At 43.0% G+C, this 27560-nt stretch overlaps 1 protein-coding gene and 1 long non-coding RNA gene across 2 annotated transcripts in view; one reads left to right on the top strand and one right to left on the bottom strand.

The window, feature by feature from the left end:
* Positions 1-9235, top strand: part of LOC144806133 (uncharacterized) — a 169164-nt gene extending 159929 nt beyond the window's left edge. The window contains 1 exon segment of the mRNA XM_078672563.1: positions 8242-9235. Within this exon segment, the coding sequence (XP_078528689.1) occupies positions 8242-9235 (994 nt within the window).
* LOC144806148 (uncharacterized) overlaps positions 1-27560 on the bottom strand; it is a 1180470-nt gene that overhangs the window by 862860 nt on the left and 290050 nt on the right. The window lies entirely within an intron of this gene.

Below are 27560 nucleotides of genomic sequence, written 5' to 3'. Positions count from 1 at the left end.
GAATTAACCCATTGGATCCATCTCGGATGTAGTGCTTTAGCATTCGGAATGCTTGCTTTTGTTACCGCTTCTAGGGCTGGTACTGGTGTAACGATTATTATTCGTTTACCTTGTGCTAGGGCTCTTTCTTTTGCTACAGCAGTCAGAACCGCAGTTAGAATTTTTTCCGTTGAACTAAATTTAATTTCAGCTTTTGTGTACAAATGTGATTTGTAAGCTATTGGTACAGTTTATCCCTCATTAGAGGTCAGGTACGTGAATCCGCATCTTCCTGGGATGACTCGGGTTACAAGGTTGTGTGTATTATCGCGAGTTTGCAATTTTGTTTTAGCTAACATGTCTGTTTGCAATGATCTCAAAATTTCTGTGTGTTTTTGAGTCCAATTGATTGGTTTAAAATCAGGTTTTATTAGTTCATAGAGAGGTTTAACCCTCTCTGCATAGTTTAGAATGTAAGTTCTTCTGAAATTCAGGAAACCTAGTATTGATTGTAAGTTCTTCAGCGTTTTTGGTGCTTGGAGTACAGCGCATTTCTCTAAGAAATTGTCTGCTAGGCTTTTGCCTTCACTTGATAATTCATATCCTAAAAACAGGACTGTTAGATGGGCAATTCGTGACTTTTTAAAGTTGAATTTGTAACCCTCTGCTGCGAACCCAAGTATTATGGTGTTCACTCTTTTCAAGTGAGTATCCAAGTCATCGTCTGTGAGGTAGATGTCAACGACATAAGATAATGCTTCATCATCATATATTTGTAGTAACTCTGTTACTCTTGCTGACAATAATCCTGGGCTACTCTTGAATCCCTGTGGGAGTCGACAGAAATTTCTGCGACCCCATTATTGAGAAAGCGGTCAAATACCTGCTTTCAGGTGCAATGTTTTGACAAAAGAATCCATTAGAGATGTCTAATGTCGTTTTGTATTTTTTGCGCACGATGTTATTCATTAGTGCTGCACTGTGTGAGTTTTGTACTGCAAATGTCTTGCAACATGAGTTAAGGTGTCTGTAGTCCAAAACTAGACGATATGATTCGTCTGGCTTGGAGACAGGAAACAAAGGATTGTTCATTTGTGAGGTGCATGTTTCAATCACCCCCTGGTATTCAAGTTGATCTAAGATCTCCCTGACTTGTTTTTTAGCTTCTTGCTTAATTGGGTACTGCCTTTGTGCAGTTGGTTGACATTTTAACTGGATTTTGTGAGGAGGAGAGTTCTCATCACATCCTACATGATTTATATATAATGCAGGAGCTTGGGCTACTGCCCATTTTCTTGCATATGTATATTTTTTATGAATTGGAATATGATTTGAGAAGGCAGGCATAATCATTTCTTCGCCATGAGGGCACTCCCTGACAAACTCTGGTGGCCAGTCTTTCTCAGCTAAAAGGATGTCATAGCCTTTGGAAAGGTTATCCCAAAACAGACCCCTTACTTTCCTAGTCTTATCTCCCTCTATACGTAATGTTATTTCGTATATTTTATGAGGTTTGCTAACTCTGGTGTCTGCAGTTTCCACCTGAATGTATTCATTTGTGCCCACTGTCTCCAGATGATTTATCAAGATCTTGCGAGCTATTGTCACTTCTGCTGCGCTGTCTAGCATTGTCTGGGCCCACTCTCCGTTTTTCAGTTGTGTCCTCAGTATCCTCGGCATGTTTGATTATTTTAATACTGGCTACCTTCTTTCTTGGAAATTGTAATTTTTTACTTTGATGAGCAGGTTCCTTGTCTTTGGACTTGACGTGCTCTTCCCTGTGTTCTGACCGTCCTCTTTTTTCCGATTTCTGCGAGGAAGTCTGAAAAGATCAAGAGGGACGTGTATCAATATCTTGATATCTATCAGGTTTCTTCAGATTATCCCTATTTCTAAGGTTGTATCTTTTCTCAGAGGACTCCATCTGGGGAGACTTGTGTCCTTGGTCCGGAGATCTTTCTCTCCGCCGAGGAGACCTTCCTCTGGACTGGAATCTTTTTTCTTTGGGAGTGGATTGTTTATTTCCATCCCAGCTCTTTTTTGGAGTGTTTAGATTATTTTAAATAAATATCTTTTCAGGATTTTCAGTTAGTTGGGGTTTTACTGGTTTCCCACCCAAACTATCTCTTCCTAGTTCTTCATAGGATTTTTCTATGATTCTGGCAAGTTCAATTGGTTGGTCTGCTATATCTGTTTCTTTCACTTTCTGGCGGATCGCCACAGATGCTGCTTCTCCTTTTATGTTGGCTAATAATATAGCCGAGACCTTCTTGAAGTCTTTCAGTAATTTCATACCCAGAGTTAAAGCAGGTTCTGGACCGTATTCATTTTGAATCTGTCTTAGCACATCTGGTATTATCGCCATAGACGGAACACCATGTGTTTTTGTGTAAATGGAAGCAAAGACTGTACCCCAAGTGTCACAGTCCTCCACATGTGGTGCCATCCCCATTGGAAGACAGATAGTCAGAATTCTGTGTTTCTCGGTAGGGGTAGTATCCGGAAATACTGCCTCTATTTGAGTTATTTTTTGTGCTAACCAGAATGGAATTTGTTCCCGTTTTACGGGTACTTTACCCAGACATGATTATATGTTCAGTGGTGTTATTTTGTTTGTGTTCCCCTGATGAGGGGTCAGCTGTGGAATGTTAATAGCTGGTTGGATTGTTGAAGTCCGCATTACATATTGGACTAATTGTCTATGTATGTTAATTAGTTGTTTTAGCTGTGCTAAAAGTTCTGATACTGACATTTTTTCAATGTCTGGCTGTGGTGTGTAGCTGGCTAGAACCGGCCACGTTGCTCCTGGTCTACCTAGTGGACCGAGCCTGGTGATGTGATTATTATGTTTTAGGGCGCCTTTAAACCAGAGCAGGTGCTCTTGGTATTTTAATGGGATTTCAACCTCCTCAAAAGGAGTGTATTCATCCGGAGGTTCCTCTATTTTGTAATAGTGGAAGTCGTGTGTGACAGCGTTTGCTGCGGGAAAGTTTATCCATGGATAGAATACCTCTGTCTGCCGATATTCATGGGCCTCAATTACGAATACGACTATTCCGCCTCTCGGTGTTAGTCCATTTTCTATAAGTTTAAGAGTTATAGTTTTTCTTATGTTGACCGGAATGAGTATAACATTCGGGTCATTGTCTCGGAGACTTGTGTCATCCACTAGAATTTGAGCTGCTATTCTAGCTGCCTCCCTTTCGTCTTCACTTTCTGACATTTTTACTGACAAAAAGGTCTTTGTTGCAGATCACGTTTCAAGGAAACAAAGTTTAGGTGCACAATATTTTGGAACACTGTATCCTTCAACGTTGACTAAACCAAAAACTATACATAGGAATCTCTTCCTACTAAGTTCCAGCGGTTTTTAACCTTTTACCCACTCCAGACGTCTTTTGGAGTATTTACGGCAAAAAGGGTCTGTGTGAAAAAGCACGACTGAGTTACTCTAACGTCTTGCGTTAGATTTATCGCCTTGCCAAACGTTGGGCGCCATGTAGTATAGTTCCTATATTCCCAATAGGCTCTGCGCATTGGAATAATATAAACAGCAGCTTAGACGTAGGACTGAGGTCGACTAGATCTCTACTGACTATATTAGACTTAAGGTTTGCCAGCTAGCTCACAGGTCACTAGAAACTTTCTCGAAACAACGAGGAGGAGTTTAACCTCCCTGGATAGACAAGAAGGGATTAGCTTCTGACAACCATAAAACATGACAACTTTGCTCCCCCAGAATAAGAGTGTATCTCTAGAGTCGTGGGAAAACAATAGACAGCTATTTCACTCAGTCAATAGTGCTTACTTAGTTTCACCAGAGTGCAGAGAAAAGAGAGACGGGCGTTTTCAATAAAAGGTCTTTTTTATTGAGCAGTCTTCTTCCTCATGCAAGAGAAATGAATTGCCACAATTGCAATACTCGTAGTAAAGTAAAGTGCGTACAGTAAAAGGAGGATTATAAAATAATACTGTAAAAGCATTGATATGGTTTCTTAGCCATATGATACTTTAAAATAAATAAAATATATACATACATATATACATTGACTAACGTACTCAACAGGTGCTTCTAAATACGCCTACCCCAGTGTACCTGACCTAAGCCTAATACGTGGGAAGGAGTAAGTAAGTAGCAGTTTAAGTTAAGTTTGGCTTGCCAAGAATCTGACTCAAGAATTCTCTTTAAGGGTTTAGTCAGTTCCGTACCTGGGTAATAGAAAGCAGGAGGTCTGGTATCTCTCTCTCAGGACTCGATATCCCAGTAACCCGCGAAGGTATCTGGAAACACCGGAGCTAGATTTCCCGGCAGGAGAAAAGACAGCGTCTCTCTCAGTGCGTCAAAAGAGATGGGGCAGCATCCATGGGCTCTCGCATCAGCTGGGCTCTCGGGCAAGTAGATAGCTGCTCTGCTCCAAAACCACCACCGTGTGTTTGCTTAAGGCAACGTTGGTATAGTTATACCTGAAAGGTGCCGGGTTTGACGTAAGGTTGGACATAAGACGTCAATAAAGATGTCACTAAGAACTGGCCATTCTTACAGTGCTTCACAGGAGTTCTAGGACGAAATCAAAACAAAAGCAAGGGGGATTTCCCAGGTTGCTGGAGGTTTGGTTTGTTTAGAGAAGTCGTTGTGCTTTCTAGGAGTCCGGGGAAGTAGCCTTGCCTAACGTGACAGCATGTGCTACGACTGAATATGGATATGATTATTATGCCGTTATAGGGATATTATTTATTATAACCGAACAAGGGCATAAAATAGAAATATCGGTTTAGGCTCCTGGATAAAAACACAATACGCCAAGGTATGGCTCTGCATTTTATGTAGTTCAATATCTTGTCTACCGTTTGGTAAACATCAATAGGTAAGCCGTCTGGGCCGAGAGGGGTAAATGAGTATCTTTAAAATGTTCCTCAATGTCTTTAGCATCTTGGAGTGGGGATGATTGAGGATAACCCGGACTTGGGGGGTACGTTATAAACCAATCCTTACACATATAATAGATTTGGTCAGAGACCATTCGCAGTGGGTGGTGCTTCATCCCAAAGTTAAAATTGGCGGGTACATTGTTACCATAGGCCTTTGAACCCTCTTTCATTATGGCATGATGTATGTGTTCTGGCCTGTCCTGTTCTTCTTTGGTCATTGGAGTGTCTTATCTAAATCTTCTGGTTTCATCGTCATCCCCTTCTACCTCCAGAAATCGTTGATGAGTGGGTGCAGTTCTAGGGTTGGGAAGTATGAGAAAGATCTCATTCTTGCGGCTGCACTTCTTCTGTAGAGGATATTGTCAGGGGTCCTCGTGACCGCTGGGAACTGAGGGGACAACTGATGTACGATCTATGTGTTTATGAGCATAAGCTTTACAAGCCAACATTTCTGCTTCTTGTCCTATCGATACCAGTTTTCTGCGTTCTCTTTCTTTTGTTGGCTTGTGCTTGTCTCCTTACTGTTCCCTCCCAGTGGACCCCGCAGTTTCTGACCCATGCATGTTCATCCCAACATTGTAAGGCCTCATATAGTAACAATCAAATCTTTCCCTGTCTTTGCCTAGCCATTAAATATTGTCGCAAATAACCAAACTTCACTTTTTCAAAGGATCTTACTCCTGGCTGTTGCAAATCTGGATTGGATTTAGTTTATTCATGCCATTGTTTCAGAAATAGGCCTTCCTGGAGACTCTTTTTTTAATTACATACCACACCGGACTACTGGGTGGAGATGTGGACTGTGGCACTTCTAAATACTTGTCGCTACAAAAAGTTGCTACACAGGCACAAATTTTACTAACACAACAACCAGTGGTAAGGAGGAGCACAATTGAAACTGATATAACAGAAATGGGGACTCAAACCACCTGTCACTAAATATGAGGTCAAATCAGGTCGGGGGTCTCGAACCACCAGCAAACAACCACTCAAGTGGGCCTTGAACCACCCAAAATTTTAAACTCAATGTCTCCTTTCCTGGTTGATAACTGTATTTTACTGTGTCAAGGCAACAGAGGTCTGGTTCATTGGGATTCAGCCAAGCGAGTCACTTGCTGTGAACTGCAACTGCAGGAAACCGGTCTCCCCTCTCCAGGCATACACTTTGAAGTCATCAAGTTCGCCTGGCCCTCCAACCGTGGTGGCGACTCCAACTGGGCTCCGACTTGGTAGTCCTGGGTTTTGGCACAGTTTGTTAACCCCTTAGCTGCGGCGGCTATTCCGCCGCAGTGCTTAGGGGGAATGGGGGGCCGCGCGGCGCTCGCGTACTAGTGACGGAACTGCTCCGTCATGGCCCTCGGGTGAGCTGTGCTTATGACGGAACGGTTCCGTCACGGCCCCGCCCGCCTAATAGAACGCTCAGCGCAGGCGCGGAATTCGCGTTGCGCAGGCGCGGCGAGCGGGCCGTGACGGAACCGTTCCGTCACCAGCACAGCCCATCCGAGGCTTGTGACGGAACGGTTCCGTCACGAGCACACAAGGGGTTAAACCAAACTACTCTTCTAAATAAAGCATGGACAAGCACAGTTGTAAGCAGTCAGGAAGCAACGTTTATTTGCTATTGCTCGAGTGAGAACAGCCAGCTACCAACCGCACTGTCCTGCCTTGGGTTACAATCTGCAGTCTAGCACACGTTGAGCCACGTAGGAGAACATTACGCTGAAGACGGTTGACAAACAATAAATTATTATGATCAGGCAATAATCAGGAGGCGCGCACAGGGTGCACCGAAACTGCCTGCAAGCATATTCCAAGAAAGCCCACAAGATAAAAACATACTGCACCTGGTGTTGGCACACCATAAACAGAACATACACAGTTTCCGTCTCTTCAGAGACAAGAGCAATGTAATAACATGAACTGCAAAATGAAATACAACCTATACATGGGTTAACAGTAATTTACGTAGTATATCTTCTTCCACACAATGCGCCTTGCATTACCTTTGTTATGTACTTCCTGAAGAGTTACCTTTGTTATGCACTTCCTGAAACAGAAGAAAATGCAGCGCATCCTGAGTCCTCTTTTTCTACAATCTGTTCTTGTTTAAATGAACTCTTAACCGTATGCATCTACCTAAACCTGTACCTGTGGCATGTGGGCGCTCCGTGAGCGCACTTTCTTTATTAAGTTACTTTGTAAACTCTGGCAAATCACCTCCTTTTCTGAAGTAAATAAGATGTGACTTCTTTGATAGAGCTTTTAGTTAAATATCCGTGTATGAGGAAAAATCCTTCTGTAACGTTCTAAGATGGTAAAGAAGAAATGTCTTGTACCACAATTTAAACATTATGTATTTAATTCTTTCATGTTTACATTTAGTAATTTAACATCATTTTACATCCAACAGGAAACAAGCCTTGAATACATGAAATGATAATGGATTTAGAAGATACTACTGTAAATCAACAAAAACAATGAAGAATTGAGCTCCAGTATTCAAGGCGGCCTCAGCAACGTCATATTGACGAACCTGAACGTTAACTGACGGATCCTGGAAGAAGCTGTCAAGGGCAATTCAGTGAATGTAAGAGTCTGAGCCGAGCACCTCCACTCCACAAAACTAAGAAATAACCGCTGGAAAATTAAGGCAACAACACTGACAAAGCAACTCTCTTGTAAACAGGTGTCCAACACCAACTTTGATCCTGGTATTGAAATGATGTGTTTACAGCAGTGCTCTGCTTTCTTAAAATGATAACAGACGCCCATTCAGTGCGCTCGGTGTATGGTAAACTCTTTCTAGCCAAACCACAGGAACCCGAGAAAAGAACAATGGTGTGGGGCCAGACAATTGACGTGTAAAAGAAAGACGAGTTCTGCTATCTGAAATACAAGTTTATGTCCCAGTTTGTGCCGACCAGAAGGAAGATGGATCATTATCCCTAACTGTGCATAACATTTAACCATTCCAAAGACACTATCGCCCACAAAGAAGCCTTGCACTCTTTATGAGTGCGACGTTTTTTTGGTGACCTTGAGTGTGGCAGGTGTTTCGTGACATTTGCACTTTATTAAATCAGAAAGCAAATGTGCAAAATATCATACATACAGGGAATGTGAGAATAGAACACGTGCTTCATCAGCCATGTTTGCCCTTCAGGAAACACAGTCATGGGATGCAGGCAAATATATACCAGACTTGGAGACATTAACCAAGAAAGAAGAACCTTACACATGCAACAAGAACTTTAGTTTGTCATCAGAACAAAATCACCATCAGCAAACACACACAGGTGAAAAACCATTCAAGTGCAGTGAATGTGAGAAGAGATTTAGTGATGTATCAATCCTACAAAGACATCAGCAAACCCACACTGGTGAAAAACCATACCATTGCAATGATTGTGGAGAAAGCTTTAGACATTCCTTAACATTAAGGAATCATCAGCGAATACACACGGGGGAAAAGCCGTTCAAGTGCAGTGAGTGTGTGAAGAGCTTTAGTCGGTTACCATATCTACAAACACATCAGCGAACACACACAGGGGAAAAACCATTCAAGTGCAGTGAATGTGGAAAGAGCTTTAGTCAATCATCAGTCCTACACAGGCATCAGCGAACACACACAGGGGAAAAACCATACCATTGCAATGATTGTGGAGAAAGCTTTAGACATTCCTTAACATTAAGGAATCATCAGCGAATACACACGGGGGAAAAGCCGTTCAAGTGCAGTGAGTGTGTGAAGAGCTTTAGTCGGTTACCATATCTACAAACACATCAGCGAACACACACAGGGGAAAAACCATTCAAGTGCAGTGAATGTGGAAAGAGCTTTAGTCAATCATCAGTCTTACACAGGCATCAGCGAACACACACAGGGGAAAAACCATACCATTGCAGTGAATGTGTGAAGAGCTTTGGTCAATTATCATACCTACAAAGTCATCAGCGAACACACACTGGGGAAAAGCCATACCATTGCAGTGAATGTGGAAGTAGTTTTCATGACTCTTCAGCATTAAGGATTCATTTGCGAATTCACACCGGGGAAAAGCTTTTCAAGTGCAGTGAATGTGTGAAGAGTTTTACTAAGTTATCAATCCTGCAAAGTCATCAGCGAACACACACCGGGGAAAAACCTTATCATTGCAGCGAATGCGGAAGTAGTTTTCGTAACTCCTCAAACTTAAGGATGCATCAGAGAACGCACACGGGGGAAAAGCCATACAAGTGCACTGAATGCATGAAGGCCTTTACTCGATTATCAATTCTACACCGACATAAGCAAAAACACACCGTCATTGATCACACGTTGAAATAAACCTCAAGCTGTAGGGAATTCGTCAAGATTTTAAGTACATTAACAATAATACTGACGTATCTGTGGAAATACAAAGGAGCAAACAAGTGCAGTTATTGGGAGATTAATGAATTACAGAAAACTATAACATTATAATTATTTGGAACAGTCAAATACCAGATGATGAAAAGTAGATGATAGAAGACCCGGCTAGCAGGAAAGAAGTAAAACATAGATATTTGTAGAATTATGAAAGCGTTTATTGTCAGCGATTGTTCATTTCTCTACAGGTAGGAAGAAACAAGAAGCACCAGGAAACACTTTGGGAGACGAGCATAATGTGGACTAATAGAAAAGAAAGGTTTGTTTTTATTGAGTGAAACAGAGTTATAAAGGACAACATCCAAGCACATCTGATCACTCGACTGGTAAAAGCAACAGAATGAACAATGCTTGGACTGACAGGAGTACTTTCAGCAAGATTTAGGGATTAGTGATAAAACCCGTAAATCCATAACCCCAAAACACATGCACTCACATGGAGTGTTCAACCAAAAAACAAACAATTCAAGTTACCCAATCAGAAGGATGGCAAAGAGGCTTTACTCCAGAGGAGTGACAAGCATTAGAAGAGCCAAGACAAGCTGATACACAACATGCAAAATAAGCAAGCTACCAACAACATTAGTCAAAAAATATCCTAGAATAAAAGTAGATATGAGCATAGTGGTTGTTCTCTACACTAAATAATACAAACAACCACTTATTTTGAACATGCCGTTCACTCATTTGTCTCTTCAATTAAAAGTTCTATTATCACCGAATATATTTTATTCATCATTTTACCAAACATAAATAACACTATTACTCTATAAACGCTAAACTCACAAATCACTTTTAGGGGGAAGCTGCAACTTGGGTTACTTGCAAGTAATAGCATGCTCTGGGACATATATCTGCAGATTTCGTTTAATCATTGGTGTGAAAGTCTATGGAATCCCTGTAGTTAGCCTGTGTATCTTTGAATGTTTAACAAACATATAATGATTTTTAGACGTGGGATTACATTGTGCTTTTGATGCAGCAGCTCCTTGTTTCCTACCAGTGTTTATGAATTGACTAGTTAATGTTAAAATACATTTTTGACATTGATGTATTCTTCTGTACTATAGATGTGTTGGTTTCCTGGAATATACCTTCATTCTAAAATAAATCTTAAGTGAATAATCACTCACATTTTCATCGGGAGGTCTGAGGGGCCTGATGTAACACTGTTGGTCAATCAAAACTTCAATTGGAAACTACAGACACTCACAGCCAGAGGATTTCAGTCTGTTGACAACCACTTACTCATCCTCGCTGATCGAAATAAGTGTAGTAAATCTGGCTCCCTCCTCCCATGTCCAGATGGTCGGCTAGCGCGTTGAGTTCAACACAATTTGAAAATCAAGATTTCACGGTGTGAACTATAATTGCAAGACAATCATGTAAGTATTAAAACTGAGGGGGAGGGGGAAATGCCAAGTCCTGTGTGAACATGCCAATTACGCACCTCAAACAGGAGTGCAAACATTTATCACTCCAACTGCATTGCACACACCCTCTCACGGGTGCTTCCACTTTACGATCCAAACCAGGCCATCAAAAATCATGCTTTATCCTACATTTAGGGGCTGACACTCCTAGATGACATGAGTGGGCAGTTTCTAAACTTCTTTGTTTAAAGCAATCAGGAGGAGTGAAACTTCTCTCCTCCTATCAACAAAGTATTCTCTATAGATAACTAATTTGCCACATTACAATAAGGTTGCAACATATTTTCAACTGACTTCTATTTCACCCAACCTGTGATCATCAATTTCACAACAAATCAATAAAACGTCTCCTCTGAGAGCATCACACCATGCATCCATGTCAGAAAAAAAGAAACTATCTTCCACACTAGCAATGATACATTCCTCAACCTCATCCTAAACATCCTTCTCGCTTGACTCAATGAAATGGTATCCTGACAAAAAATCTGCTCTCACGTTTTTTCCTCCTGCAATATGAATAACTGTGAGATGAAATTCTTGAATTTTTGTTGCCAGTCAGGCCAGTCTTGTGGTTATTAGGTCTCGCCTAGCGAACACAGTGCATGCGCTACATCGCCTTGGCGAGACTATTGTTGTGGGTTCGATGCGCGAAGGGAGACAAACCATGTGCGTGCCCAGACAGGCAATGTGCACGTGTATGGTGTCTCCTCTCTGCCTCACAGGCTCACACGCTCCTACCGCGCGCTCACACTAGAAGGCAGACACATGTTTGTTTGCCTGCTCATCGACAACAATGTAGCATTAACCGCTTCCGTGCGGCGCCGATTCCGCCCCTGTGCTGAACATTCCAGAACAGGGTGCAGTCGTGATGGAACCATTCCGTCATCAGCACAGCTCAGCCGTGACTGATGACGGAATGGTTCCGTCACAAGCATCGAAAGGGTTAAGGAGCTGCGCAGCAGGTGGTCGATATCAGCCGTAAACAAAAACAATCCAGAGTTCCCGAGAGGCTCTCACATTGTTTCCAGTGATGGCACCTTGACTGTTGTTACCGCTGCCAACTGAGCAAGTGGTGAGTCTGGTTGGCTGTGAGGCGGCGGACAACAGGTTTTGTTTTTTCCTTGCGGCAACACTCAGCACAGACCATCAATACTGCACCGAGGCCCTTGAATCTGTCAAGAAAGAGGATCAGAGCCTGCCTGCGGGTGTGGTGCCAATACCAGTGCATCAGCATTGAAGCGAACATTTGAGTCTGATTAAATAACAAGGCAATAAAAGGAAATACTCAAATTGTTCTTGTTTGGTTTCTTCAAACACACAGTTACAGATTTGTTCACAGACTCTTAAAATCGCAAATTCCACATAATGTGTCATAATGACGTTCCTACTGATGTCCTTCTTTTGTTTTTAAGGGTAAGTGACATGACTTGGTGGTCATTATGGATTGGGGAAACTTTTAGTAGTGCAGTCAATAAAAGAAACTCTTGAAGAGTATGGCTGCATAGAAGGATTGTTTGATGTTTCAAGAAACGCAAAGTTGTTACCTTATAATTAGCCAGCGAATCGATGATGTCGCCCTGTTTGGTGAAGATGGCGGAAGCCGCAGATGAGAGCAACAAACCGCTGGTGAAGAGGTAGTGAGTTTAAGAGGACAGGGCTAGGCTCCCTCCAATTACCTATGAGTGGTGCTTTAAGAGGGTGCAGGGAAAAAGGCCAATAAGCGCTCTGTGCGCAGGGTGTAAGACATTTGGTGGAGGGCAGAGTCTGCATAGACCACCGCCCATAAACTGTGCCCGGAGGCGGGGGGGGGGGGTGATTCATACTACCAGTCTGTCAAAATTGAAAGCTGCCTCTATAATTGTTAGTGAACCATATTATTTTTTTGCATTTGGCTTAGATAAATACTTTGAGAGCGCACAGAAGCAAGTTTTTTTCCTTTCCCAAAAGGAGGAATTAAGTACCCTTAATAGTAAATGTAATGATATAGCGCTTACTACCCCTGACGAGGCATTATGAGATCCCTGTGAGACGAACTGCTGCTGCCTGGACCCTTTGGCAAGACTGAAAGCCAGTTTTCAACTTTCCAATCTGCTGTGCCACTTGCCCACCCGCCTCCCGCCGCCCGACCCCTGTTCCACCTCGGGGTGAGGCCGCCGAGCGGAGCGCGGTGCTGGGAGTCAAAAACTACATTGCCCATCATTCTTTGCGGCGCAACCTGCGTCAATCGCGCGCCAGGAGGCGCTTAAATTTCCAGTCACCCCCGTCTCGCGGGACGCCGGGCGAAGCCCGGGCCAAGGGCGGGCCCGTTTAAGCCCGTTCAAGACCGGGTAAGACTGGACTGGGCCACCTTACTAACAATTTATCTTGTGTGCCCCCAACATAACTATCCAACTACTCTGCTTAACTCAGACTTTTGTACTGTATTCTGTAACTGTGTATATTGTTTCTGATAACATGTCACCCAGAATTACTAGAAACAGCAAAGCTACACATGCCGCCCAGATTATAGGGCCGATAGATCAATTCATCGCCAAAGCTAATGATGCCATAAATCAAGGTGTGCTCCTGCTAGAAAGGAGGGTCTCACAGGACCTAGCTGCAGCCAAGCGCTCCTCATTGGGACTACTGGCATCAGCCATAACACCGCAGCGCACCTTAGCCTCTGACTTACAACATGAGAACGGTTCCCGGGACCGTGGATTTATCGGTGTCCATCGACCTCTCCACAACACAAATATCACACTCTTCCGTCTCCCATCCTCCCCGATCAATTGAGAGAACTCCGATTCTCTTTACAAATCCAGAGGAGAATCTTCTGTCTCCTAACACGAGGGGACAGAGGGAAGGTGCTATCCCGAAAAAGAGCAAGGGTAAAAAAGGAAAAAAGAACCCTTCCCTAAATAATACTGACTCTCGTAAGGATTCCTTGTCACAACTTATTGATCATTCTCCTTCACTAGCCCAACCCTTATCTCAACCAGCAATGTTTCAACAGCCGACTATCACAACAATGTCAGAAATAATAAATCTCTCATCTGACATACTTAATCCTATCTTGAGCGGCATCATAGGTAGTGGGCGGGATCCCCCTTTACAAGATACACATACATTGGCCTCTATAGAGGCTTTAATTAAATTATATCTGAATCCTATTGAATTAGCGCTGTCAAAGATCGAAAAATCTCTAGCTATATTAACATCCGAACTAAAAGCCAAGAAAAGTTCGATCCCTACGCCCTCACTTTCTGTGATTCAACAACACAACCCAAAACCAATAAATGCAGGGGGAACAAATCCCCAACAAACACCCCAAGCCCACAAAGCGGTGACTACCACAGTGGTGGTCCATCAAAAACCAATTGGTACAACTAGTACAAACGCGCAGCAAACAGTAACTAATACCGCTGCAAAAAAGCCTGTTATTTCTTCCCTTTCTGGTCCTCCCGCACCAACGGGCAAACCTACCAGCCTATCTACCACACGAACCACAGCAAAAACACCAGCCTCCAAAAATGCGGCTTATAACACAAGACGCAACGGAGCTCGTCCTGCTCATCTTCCCCCAGAAGCGACCCCGTTTGTCGTTATTATGACCGGGGTTCCAGCGTTGCACACCAACTCTGAAGAACCTGGATGGTCCCTAAAAAATAAGGTACTCCACTGGTTGTCAATGAATCGGCCACTTCCTCCTTTTGCTAATAATAGAGTTGTCTCAGTTCGCAGAGTCCCCTGGGTAGGGAAGGAGTTAAAAACTATCCCAGGAGACTGCATAATAATAAACTTTGAAGACCCCCAAACTGTAGAATATATTTCCTCATGGGGCTCTCAAACATCTTCTGAAGGAATTGGTACGAAAAGACTAGCCTTTTTTTACCCTCCTGCTAAATCCCTGCCACCAGGCCCCGAGTGGAACTGGACTCAGGTAGGGAACTGGAATAGAAATTCGGATTGGACAAATTGGTCGGGACAAGGAGGTAGAGATACCATCCCACTTCCGGATTGGAGGGGTGTTCCTACGTATAACAGGTTTGACTGTTTGGAGATGGTGGACTGACCACCAACAGTTAATGTCCTGGACGATAGGAATTCTCCCCCCATAGGTTTACCCCTCTCGACGCCATCAAGTTCTTCCCTACCCCCAATTCTATCGACCAAAACAACGCTATTACCAACTACAGTAATCTTAACTGACACAGTGGAAGTACATTCCTTCCACCGCGCTGGTAGTCAGCCTTGCCCTACTACTATATGTGACAACCAAGGAGAGATATTGTCCTCCTCTCTTAATACTGATCTTCGTGCATTCACAAATATTCCATCTCAAAAAGGAAGACCAGCACGTATCAATAAAACCTCGTCGACCCAGCTAGTACCTATATTATTCTGGAACGTAGCTGGTCTTCGATCTAAGATTTTATTGACATCTTGGCTAGGATTTGTTACCTCACACCAGATAATTTGTTTGCAAGAGACATGGACAATTGACCCACTGCACATACAAGGCTATATAACATTCCATTCTCCAGCTTGCCCATCAACACATGGCAGACCTATGGGGGGTCTTGTGGTATATATTTCAAATAATCTTGCAGTAAAGAAAATCTCTATCCAGTGTACTACTCCGTATTATCAAATTCTTATGATTACTTTTAAAAACGGTACGTCATATAGTCTTATTAACTTTTATAACAATTTATCTCCCGCAGAATGTGTGAAAACTGTGTCTGCAATTTCACTACTTATAAGTGAACAACGAACCAAGCATTCATCAACTATGTGTAACGTAATATGGGGAGGGGATTTTAATGTACAGTTGTGTCCTAATTATAAGAAATCTGATTGTGGCCTTCTAGACGAAAATGATTGCCCGCTGACACATTTTACCCACTCCCCTGTAGGAGATTCCCTTAACGATAGCTTAATGTCGTTGGAAATGACTTATGCCAATGAACTTGCAGACCCTCCCGTGGAATTGACTCCTACTTTTCACGGCAGGGGTTGTTTTAGCACCATAGATTTTATATTGTGCTCATACTCTTTAAAGGGTACACTTTTTCAGTTCATTACAGGATCAGAAATCTCAGGTGATCATTTCCCCAATAGTATTGTACTTAAGTTATCCATGAGCGTTCCCCATCATATAAGGAAGAGTTTATTGACTCAAAAGGCATTGAGTATGGATAGAACCAACGGTTATTCCGTGAAATGGTCAAGGATAGATCCAGTAGTAACATCAAGCATGGTCATAACTAAGGCACTCCCATGGATAAACATTTGTCTTGACGAGGAATCCCCCCCGAGCAAATTATTTCTAGCTTCGGGGAAATCCTGAAAGTCATCCAGAAGGAATTATTTCGAACTTATAAACCGGGTAGCCACTCTGAGCCAGGATGGTTCAACACGGCATGTCGGAAAGCCTTAACTGCTCTAAAAAAAGAGCTTCACAATCCAACTAGAGACAAAAGCAAAGTAGCTAAATTAAGATCTGAATACAAGCAGGCCCAAACTAGCTGTAAAAAAGACCACAAAAACAAACTATGGGCCCAACTACATGAGAGTTGCCACAGTAAGGACAGCTCTCAATTCTGGCAGGTAGTAAAATCTCCTTTCCTACTTGAGGTAAACTCGCATCAACACCTGGATGTAGCTGTGACCGCGGACGAGTGGGTGACTCACTTTTCTAAAATCTTTAGTGACCTCCCCTCGGTAAGCGTTGCACACCCCAATCCAGCGAGCGCATCCTCAAAAAAAGGGGTTTATCCAATTGACCTCCATTTCACACTTGGGGAGGTCATAAGCGCACTATCTTCCTCAAAAACCGGAAAGGCCCCTGGCCCAGACGGTGCCCCACTTGATATATTTCTTTCAAACATCGATTTATGGTCCCCAATCATCACCCAGCTAATGGCGGCAGTTTTAAATACTGGCCTTTTGGACTCTTGGTCCTCCTCCATACTTCTCCCAATTTTTAAAAAAGGTGAGAGAAACAACCCTGCCTGCTACAGGCCCATCTCCCTCCTGGATTCACTGGGCAAAGTCGCGGGTCGTCTAATTCTGGACCGCTTACAGGATTGGGCGGCAGAAAAGAACATCATTACCGACCTTCAGTATGGATTCCGGGAGGGACTGGGCACTGTTGAACAGGCCCTAAACCTAACACTCTTAATAGGAAAGTATGTTGGGGTAAAACGGGGCAACCTATTTATGGTCTACGTTGACCTCAGCGCGGCGTTCGACTGTGTAATCCACGCCAAGCTGTGGTCTATTTTGGAGGAGATGGGTGTTGACCCTCCCCTTATTAAATTTTTGCGCGAGCTTTACTCTGACGCCTCGGCTTGCGTAAGATTTGGCATGGGTGGAGAGTTAACATCCTCTTTTCCAATAAACCGTGGAGTAAGACAGGGCTGCGTCCTGGCTCCCTTTCTATTTAACTTATACACCAATGGTCTGGAAGCAGCCATGTTAGAAGGGAGTCAGGATCTACCTACCATCAACCATCGCCCTATTCCAGCATTACTCTACGCTGACGACTCCGTAATTTTTGCTAGGTCCCTAGTACAGCTCCAGAAGCAGCTGGATAAATATTGTAACTACATGCTCTCACTTGGGTTAAAGGTGAACAAGACTAAGACCTTCGTCATGCAAACAGGGCCCAAGGTAAAAAGCTCTAAACATCTCTGCATTGAGCAATCAAAACTGGAACGTGTTAGGGAATACCCTTATCTGGGTATCCTAACATGGAAAAGGGCGATGGTAACTAGGAAATTGCTTTACCAACGAGCAACTTCTGCCCTCGTCTCATTCTCCAGAAAAATGGGTAAACCAACTCCACCTGTATTACTTAAAATTCATCAAGCTAAATGCCTGAGCATTGCCACATACGGAGCCGGTGTATGGGGCTACGTAAAAGCGGTGGAATTGCAAAAAATCCAAAATGGCTTTGTCAAATATTTGTTGGCCCTCCCACAGAGTGCCCCCACATACGGCTGTCATATCGAGCTTGGGATTGACTATCTAGTAGATTACATCAAATGTCAACCAATGCTCCTATGGCATCGTATTTGGACTAAGCCACAATGCCACCTCACACGTGCCCTGATCTTAGAATGTCTAGAGTTGACGTCCTGGAATAACATCCCTTGGTTGGCGTATGTGGTCAACTTCCTGAAAGATCTGGACCTTATACAGTATGTTATCGAGCCTTCATTTATCACCGAGATGAGCAGAAAAACCTTGAAATACCAATGTCTCAATCATCTAAGGGAACTCCGTCTGTCTGGTGAAGTATCCAAGCAATCCAACGCTCATATTTTGATGGCCCAAGTGTCTCCAGGTATACAGCCTTACCTAACATACCATATATCTAATCACGAAAAATACCTATTAACCAGGTTCCGTTTTAATCTGTTTTTTCGATTGGTTACTTTTCCAAAAATGTTAAACTGGTCACACGAATTGGAAAAATGTCCATGTGACAAGGTCTCCCCCCAAACAACCATGCACGTAGTACTGTTTTGTCATTACTATGTTGAAACGCGTAAACGCTGGGTTTTACCAGTACTGCGCCAGATGGGGTTGAGGACCTGTCGCCCGGCGTTTCTAGCATTACAACAGCTTGAATCACAACATGTGGCAAAGAACTTAGCCTTGTTTTTGAAATCATGTATAACAATTCGTAAAGCCATAGAAATGAAACCTAGTTGAATTTTTGAACACCTGTATTAACTCTGCTTATGAACTAAAGTGTATTCACTTTTTATTCTTTATCTTCTCTTTTTTAACCTGTACTGTACCAATGTATTAATAATGTGATTTTTATGATGAAGTGTTTAAATATGATGTACTTTTTATGATTAACAAAACGCTTAATCGAATAAAAGATTTTGAATTTGAATTTGAGATCCCTTGTTAAGCACTAAACAAGATTGGCCTTTGCGCAGGTATCCAGATCTGTCACTCGCCTACACCTTTTAGATGAGTATGTTTCATTCCCCCAAAAATCTCCACACCCCACCTGCACCAACATCTGCACGACCCTTCATGCAGCATGACCGATCCAGCTGTATGTGGCTTCTTCAGTGTTTAATACGTTTTATACAATTCAAATTAAAAGTAGAATATGGTGCTTCAGGAAGGCGACTGAATTTAGGTTTGTAACAAAGGGAGGTAGTACATAAGGGGAGTTCAAAAACTGTCCTCACTGTTGTCACACAGTATGTCTTCTTTTTTCTGTAAGCACTATTTTCTTTAATTAGTTTGTCCAACTGTGCAGGGATTATACGTTTTCTTGCAAGATTCAGAGCACCATGTTTGCTTTCACTTTCCAGGTAGCCCAGGACAATGGTGGCCGCTTCTTTGAAATGAAATAAGTCTAGCATTTTCAAGCGTTTCAGCTGTTGGTATTGTAAATGACATTGTCTTTGATTTATGTGATAATTATCAAAACTGATAAATGAAAGGCACGGTCATTTACAATGCCAATAGCTTAAACTCTCGCAGATGCACAACCTATTGCATTGCAAATGCTTGTTTTTTTATGTTATTTCCTTAAATACATTTTTGACATTGATGTATTCTTCTGTACTATAGATGTGTTGTCAGTCAGTCAGTCAGTAGAAGTCAGTAGAAGTACGTTTCTTTAGACCGCTTAAAAAGTCAATACCTTAAAAGGGCAATTCCTACCTCCCTCCCACAACTTACAAGTTTCTTATAAAAATACTCATAAAATTACAACGAGAAATACAGTCTCGAGATATAACTTAAAGCTAGTGTTACAACCTAAACACAATTTACTTGAGCATGTTTCACTTTATTTCCATGCCAATTTCTATCTAATCATATTTGGTTCTAACAGGGTCCTTTTTACCGCCTTCATATATTTTGCCATAGCGATTGCTATATCAAAGTTTTGCATGTCAGTAAGTAGTTTAATTGCTAGCAGGCGCTCAGTTATACCATATTTTTTTTTAAATGGGTCGTAAAAACAGTTTCCCCTGTGGCAAAAATTTTTGGCAGTCTAATAAAATGTGTAAATTGTGGCACTTGATACCTAATCCACAGCGACATTTACCGTCAGATTGTACCATTTCTGCTTTTCCGTTTCCATGAGATACCCAATGGTTGACTCCTATTCTCTATCTGAGTACTTCAGCTCTTAAGCCAGCGTTAGGTAGTTTATCCAAATAGGGGTACCACATGTCATTCTCCCAGCTATTCATCATATAATGTACTGATACTTTCTTTCTCAGGTATATCATGTCATTTTGCCTGGATACTTCTCTTCCTGCTGTTCTAATCTCCCCATTTAAAGCTTCAACCGACAGTGTCCGCTTGTCAAATTTTACTTTTAGGTTTTTGCACATTGCGCACAATTTCATTCTAGTCACATTGGCCCAATTTAAGTCACTGTGCAAATTCTCCTCTTTACACCATTGTGACACTTTTGTAACTTCCTCAGATCCTAATCTTTTCCAAAATCTTAAAAGGGCCACTTGTACCTGTATGTTCCATGATGTCAATCCTAGCTCCAATCGGATTCTCCCAGCTATTCATCATATAATGTACTGATACTTTCTTTCTCAGGTATATCATGTCATTTTGCCTGGATACTTCTCTTCCTGCTGTTCTAATCTCCCCATTTAAAGCTTCAACCGACAGTGTCCGCTTGTCAAATTTTACTTTTAGGTTTTTGCACATTGCGCACAATTTCATTCTAGTCACATTGGCCCAATTTAAGTCACTGTGCAAATTCTCCTCTTTACACCATTGTGACACTTTTGTAACTTCCTCAGATCCTAATCTTTTCCAAAATCTTAAAAGGGCCACTTGTACCTGTATGTTCCATGATGTCAATCCTAGCTCCAATCGGATTGCCTGGATCATCGAGGAGCCAGGTAGTGACATCAATGGTTTTATACATTTCCCTTCCCCAATGTCCCAATTATTTTTCCCACTCAAACACAAGACTTCGGCCCCATACTGCACTTGTGGGGGTATCATTGCCTTATAGGCTTTCAGTAATGGTCTATGTGACATATCCCCGTAGATATGGCTAAATTTCCTTAGCCCACATCCTGATGTATGGGCTTTGGCGTTCTGGGCTACCAGATGGATGTCACATTTTAAAGGCTTTTCAAACCAAATACCAAGGTATCTATATTCATTCACAATTTATAATTTCATACAACCCAGATACCAATTAAAATTCTGGATTTTCTTCCCATAACATAGGAATTTAGTTGTATCCGTATTTACAGTCAGGCGTTTAGCCAAGCAATATTCATTAAAGGCAGATAACTTCCTTTGCAATTCAATCTCCGTTTGGTTGAAGATTACCAAATCGTCGGCGTACAGCAAGCAGGAAACATGTTTCCCATTCATCATAGGGCTGTCACTTCGATTCACATATTGCAAACAAGAAGGGGGTTAATACACATCCCTGCCTTAGTCCATTCTTAATCAATATTTTAGGTGTCAAAGCTCCGTCTGTATATTTGATGACTTGCGCCCAGTTATGTTTGTGTAGCTCCTGGATAATTTACAAGAACCCCTCTGGGATATTGAATTTTCTTAAGAACTCCCAAAGGCATCTCCTATCCACTAGGTCAAATGCCGCGCGGAAGTCTACGAAGCAGCAGCATAGCTTCCCCTGCTTTTCCACAGACTTCCGCGTCACAGCCCACAGTGCAAAACAGTGATCGATCATAAAACCTCCTTGTTCCACTGGCACGATCGACCACTGTTCCACCCAGTCTTTCATATTGCCCAGAATTATTTTGGAAAATACCTTTTCCCCAATATCCAGTAAGTTAATAAGTCTGTAGTTTTTTTGGGGCTTTTCTGTCTCCGTTCTTGTGGATAGGTCTGATTACTGCTCCTCTCCACTTTTCAGGGATCTGACTTCATTATTGCCAAAAACATACAGGAAAACGATCCCCCCACCAATCTTGCTGGAATTTTATGATAATTGATGGTAGATTATCACGTCCTGCGGCACGGGTTAGGTTTAAGTTTCTTATGATTGTATTTACCTTTTCTGTTGTAAATAGAGGTTTTAGATCTACCACAGCCTCCCTCCAGGAACGGATATACCCACCCGCCAGATATTATTCCCATGCTGCTTCTTCTACTACACAGGGCATAGCCCCGTTAGCCTTTCCTGATGTTTCCTTTATCAAATTCCAGAACTTTTAGATTCAATAATTTCCAGCAAGTTTACCCAGCATTTCTCTTTGAATGCCCTCTTCAAATTTCTAACTAACGTTTTATACTCTTTCTTCACATTACTTAGATTTTTGTGCCTTATTGGATCATGTTTTTTCCTCAGACTTCTTTCTTCTCTTCTTATTTCTCTTTTCTTAGTTAAACACTCCCTGTTAAACCAGCTAGGCTGTTTGCCTTGCATTGATTGTTTAGCAATGGTGCATGGTTCCTTACTTTTTAGTTCTACTGCGCCATTTCTTTTATCTTTTCATCGAACCAAGACACTTTCTTAGTCCTAGCATCTTCCAAACCCACTTCCTGTAAAAATCCAGCTAGCTTTTCAATATATTGCTCTGTTAGTCTTGTTGTCCGATGTTTAGGGTACTCTGCTTGTTGAGGGAGAACTAATTCTCTAGAGCTTGGGGGTCCCCTTGCTAATACAAAAGGCAGAATATTGTGGTCACTACCATCACAAGGAGTTATCTGAAACCCCTTAATAAGTTCAAAATTCCACACATGAATGAATACATAATCAATCGGGCAAAGTTGGGAACCTATCTTAAAGGTCTGCTTTGCCGGCCAGTCTGTTTCCCATCTGCCGTTTAGGCAAAACAATCCTTTTAGTCCCAAATATGTGCCCAACTTCACATCTTCTTTAGAAATAGTACAATTTGGAAACATTGCTGGGGATATATTATTTGAGCTCAAGAGGTCTTTAAACCACTGGTCATATCTCAAGGGGTTCAGTTTATGGTTAAAGTCACCCATTACAATTATTGTATCATTTTCAAATTTTTCACACAATGTATCTAGATCATTTTCAAAACGTCTCATTTCTACCTCATATTCTTCGTTTGTTCCCCACTGAATGTAGACATTTACAATTATCGTGTGATTATACAACCCTTCAGAGCCCAGCAGGGATACATCACTGACCAGTAACCATTTACATGTCGTATATACAATCATGACCCTTTTCGCTATCTTAGTCGAGGCAAGAGTCATAATGCCCCCAGCCGGGCGACCAAATCTTTTCCTTCTTGCAGGCTTATGTAGTTGGATAAAACCTTCAAAGACGGGGGTATTTTCGCATAGCCAGGTTTCCTGCAAACCTATTATCTCAACACCTCAGGCTAGGGTTTTTATACTTTCTACTTTTATCTCCCCTCCTAGCCCATTTACATTCCAGGATAACAGGTTCATGCTATGCGACACCCCTCCTCCCTAATCAACATCGCTGAGATGTGTTGGTTTCATTGAATATACATTCCTTCCTAAAATAAATCTTAAGTGAATAATCACTTGCATTTTGTAAGCTCCTTGTGATTTTCTTATTTCCCTAAATAATATCTACCAGGGGCCCGAGGTCAGTTCTTAAGTAAAACCTCCTTCCTCATAAGAATGGTTTGAACTATTATATGCCCCACACACAAGCCAGCATTTCTTTCTTTATTACTGAATATCTTCCCTCCATATCTCTCATTCTTCTTGAAGCAAAAACCAGTGGGGATTTCTTTTCCTCCATCTGCTTGTGACCACACAGCACCCGTACCATAGGCACTGGCAACACCTGTTAGTAATGTTTCACAACCTTCATCGTACGATTGAAGTGCTCGGGCTTCCACTAGGCATCTCTTAATTAGTTCAAAATTCTCCTGACATGTTGATGTCCATACAAATTCAGTTCCCTTTTTTAACAATACCCTAAAGAATTCCATAAGCTCTGAAAAATTCTTAATGTATTTGAAGTAAAACACGCATGGTCCAATAAATGAACGACACATATCTTTGTCAGTAGGATGAGGTGCACAGACAATGCCAGCAACAGAACTGGACAGCACATGGCCCGGATATGTGATCTTATTCACACAAAATGTGCATTTGTCCTCTTTAAGTGACCCCAATTGCAAAACAGATAAGCACGTTCCACAGCTCTGTCACATGTCTCAATTGTATCTGTATGAATTAGAAGATCATCCTGAAAAACATTTACATTATTTATTTCAACAAACATCCGACACATAACCTTCTGAAAAACACAGGCCAGTCCAAATGGCATGCAGCAGAAGTGAAATATTCCATAAGGTATGACGAAAGAAGTGAGATGACAGGATTGTTCTCCAAGACCCCTTGATGGTAACCTGCACTAAGATATAATTTTGTAAACCATTTGGACTGACTAACAGCCATGATAAGATCTTCAATACATGGTGAAGGATAATTTTCAATCCAGATGGATTTTTTTTTAATAATACATTTTATTGGTTGTGTAAGCAACAACATAGAACAGTGCATCACTCTGACATACAATACAACTAGAAACTAGCGCCTGTGAGTAGTCTGCTGAGTAGAGCTCCGTGTAGTATTCCGAAATGTTTGTGAAAATGTGACCTTGAGTATCTCGAATTCCTCGAACTATCTGGTTGGCAAGGGGGTGGGAAGCAAGCCAGTGAAGCAGCTTGCCATTCTTGTCCCATCAGCCGTAAACCCGGGTAGTCGAGGACCTCCATAACATTTTAGCAGATTCAAGGGAAATGTGCTTAATGTCTTCCCTTAACAAGTGGAGCTGTCTGCCTTTCGCCTCTCCATCACGGGTCTGGGTTGGCGGAGGCTTTGCCCCTCTGTCTTTTCCCATGTCTGCACGGTGTCAGGGGGGGAGGTATGAATCTAGAGAGTGTATCCTTGTTCAAACTCCCTGATCCTTGAATGCCCTTGGTAGTGTAGATGGCCTTGCCGCTCGTGTCAATACTGTGCTCCCTTGGAGACCTCAATCAGAAGATTCATCAAGGTGGGGTTCACAGGGACTAGGTCTGTACACTGGAGATGTCTCAATGGGGTGGTTGAGTCTTTTGGATCTTGCTCAAAAGTTGTGTTGGACTGGCGAGAATGTCTTGTACCTCTGTCAGACCCTGATTGTGCCGACCCGGCTCGAGTAGTGATGCTACCAGAGCTAAGGCAAGGTGGGCCCGACCTTCAAAGTGGTATCCTCTTGGACCAAACGGGCCACTCACGTTTATTGATTTTAGTAATGTTACTTTTTAACTAAAATTTCTTGCTTTTACATTTTCTCTTTTAATTCTACTTGTGGAGATTGTTTTAATGTATTTTTTGTAATGGTTTTAATTAACCTAAACAATAAAAAGTTACTCCCCTTACTACTCCCTCTCCGGAAGGCATCCGGAGCATCCCCACAATTTTCCAGGCCCCAGACATGGATAGTAGTTGCTGTTAGCCCGATTCTTGGATCACCGCTGCATATAGCGGGATATCCATCCACCGTATGGTATACAGTGGCTGCGCCTCGGCTGTATACACCCAGTGGTGGGACCGTAGAAGGCCAGTCTCCACCCCTCTAGGTCGCTGGCTTATTGTAGCAGTGCTCCTGGATCTTTGAGCCAGCAGCTTCTGTCCGCACCCCTCTGTTAGAACTTCCACTGAGGTGGCAGACCCGGGCTTCAGGCCCAGAGAGCTAAGATGGGCCCGGACACCTCCCCGCGCAGTGGACACCTTTTCAGATCATCAGTCAAGCGTGTTGATCTCCATAACCCTGGGGAGTGGAATGTGTGGGAGAAGCGGCTCCAGTCCAGAGGGTGTCAGGCAGACATCGCACTTCATGCGCTCAGAGGAGGGGGAAGGGACCCCGGCTCATTGCTGCAATCATCACCCGGTCTCATGATCCCTCAAGCTCAGAATGCCCATCCACTCAGTGGTTCGTACCTTGGCTAGGTCCGGGGTCCTGAAGAACTCATTCATTCCACAGAGGATGCTTCTTCCCTGATACTATCTGTGTCCTGCTGGGTCTGTGGAGGATGAGGGGGAGGGCGCACGCCTGTGTCGAGCTTCAGTCAATGAGGAGCTTAAGGCCTCCAGGATCCTTTTTGTGGAACGAGTTTGGACACCCATGGGTCTCAGGCTCCGACCCAGGGCTCGTGTCTTCGGTGTCAGCCTTTCTGCCTCTCCAAACCTACACGAGTACACTATCCCACCAATCACGTGCCAAATGTTATTATCACCATCCCATACTGGATCAGGAGGCAGCTGGGTCCGCCAGCCGACGGTGCTCAGTTGGACTCCTCTACTCTTTGTGGATGGGGCGTATGGCCATCCCAGCCTTGGATCAAGGGCCCCCCAAGCCGCCCATGTCAGTCCACCCATCCCCTGGGGCCTTCTCCTCAGAAGAGAGGGCAAACCAGGAGTGGATGCATCCGATCGCAGATCGCACAGCGGTATCGTAGCCTTTCCCCGGACCACGAGGAAGCCGGGTCCGCTTGGAGGCAGAACTCAGCAGGCGCCCGATCGCCTATGAGCAATGTTCTTGGTCGGGGTCCCTCGCCTCACCTCTGCCAGTCGCCCTTCAGAGACATCCTGACGGCCATCCTTCAGAGACGTCCTGCCGACCGCAGGCCGTGTGTCTCCACTGCCTCCTCCAACAACAAGGGACAGATCGAAGCAGGAGGGCTGCCACCGCACCACTGGGCGGTCTAGTCGTCCCCCACCGGCATCACACCCCACGTTAGGGATATCTTCTGCCAGGTCAGTACCCCTCATTCACCAGTCGCCATCTTTTCCGACCAGAGCGAAGGCTCGCAGCACTTCGTGTCATCCAGAGTGCCCATGGGGACATAGGCACCAGCAGCAGCGGGCGACTGGACCATAGGGCCTCCACGACTCCTGCTAGTCACTTTGAGTGGAGGCCTACTGTGCCTCGCTATCCGCTAGCCCCTCAGACTCGGGCTATGCCGTTGCCATTTTGCTGCAGTTCAGATCTCAGTGTGGATCAGCACTGGCGGCGTCTGCAGTCTTGCCCGGTATCTTTCAGGACCAAGCACACAGTAGACCTGGGCATCCCGTCATCTGGGGTGTTGTGGCGAGGTGGACTTCACTGGGGGAGTAGTAGGATGTGAGCGGATGATATAGGGGTCCAGAGCATTCTTGGAGTGCGACAGCCATCTTGAAGCTCAAAACCACGTCCCCCCAGATGGAATTATTAAGGAACCTAAGAACTACACACAGACGCAAGTCATCAGATTTTTTCTTTGCCAAAACAATCAGTAAAAGCCAAAGAATGGCATCAACAGGTTCAATAACCCCATCATCTTGCATTTCTTTAAGAGGTTTTGTTAATTAACATCATACACCATGTGGTACATTACAAAGTTTATGTTTTACAGGAAAAACACCTTAATACTATGCACAACATTTTTTTTGACCACCTTATTCTTTTTAAACATCTGTAAACCTTTCTGTCCATACATGGTTAAAAACAGACCCAACTAGAGAAACTGGATATTTCTGACCAGGCCTAATGACCATGCCAAAATCCGCTTGATGCCACCAGCCTAGAACATTAATACCTTTGTGTGCTACATACTCCTTTCCTTTGATAGTTTTGCTCTCAAAAGAAATGACAGTCCAGAAAAAACTCACCAAATCAATTATACGTCCTTGAAAAGCAGTAGTCTGACATCTGGTAATAAGCCTTTAATGGACCAACATTCCATATACTTTTTAATGGAAATCATAGTGATTCTTGCACCCAAATCTATAAGCAGAGGCATATCAATAACATCTATTTTTACTACAACTAGAGGGTCGCTATATTTACTTTC

The sequence above is a fragment of the Lissotriton helveticus genome, assembly GCF_964261635.1.
Source record: "Lissotriton helveticus chromosome 1_1 unlocalized genomic scaffold, aLisHel1.1 SUPER_1_unloc_5, whole genome shotgun sequence".
Lineage (NCBI taxonomy): Eukaryota > Metazoa > Chordata > Amphibia > Caudata > Salamandridae > Lissotriton > Lissotriton helveticus.
Note: the sequence above shows the minus strand (reverse complement) of the source record. Positions and strands in the feature narration are given on the sequence as shown.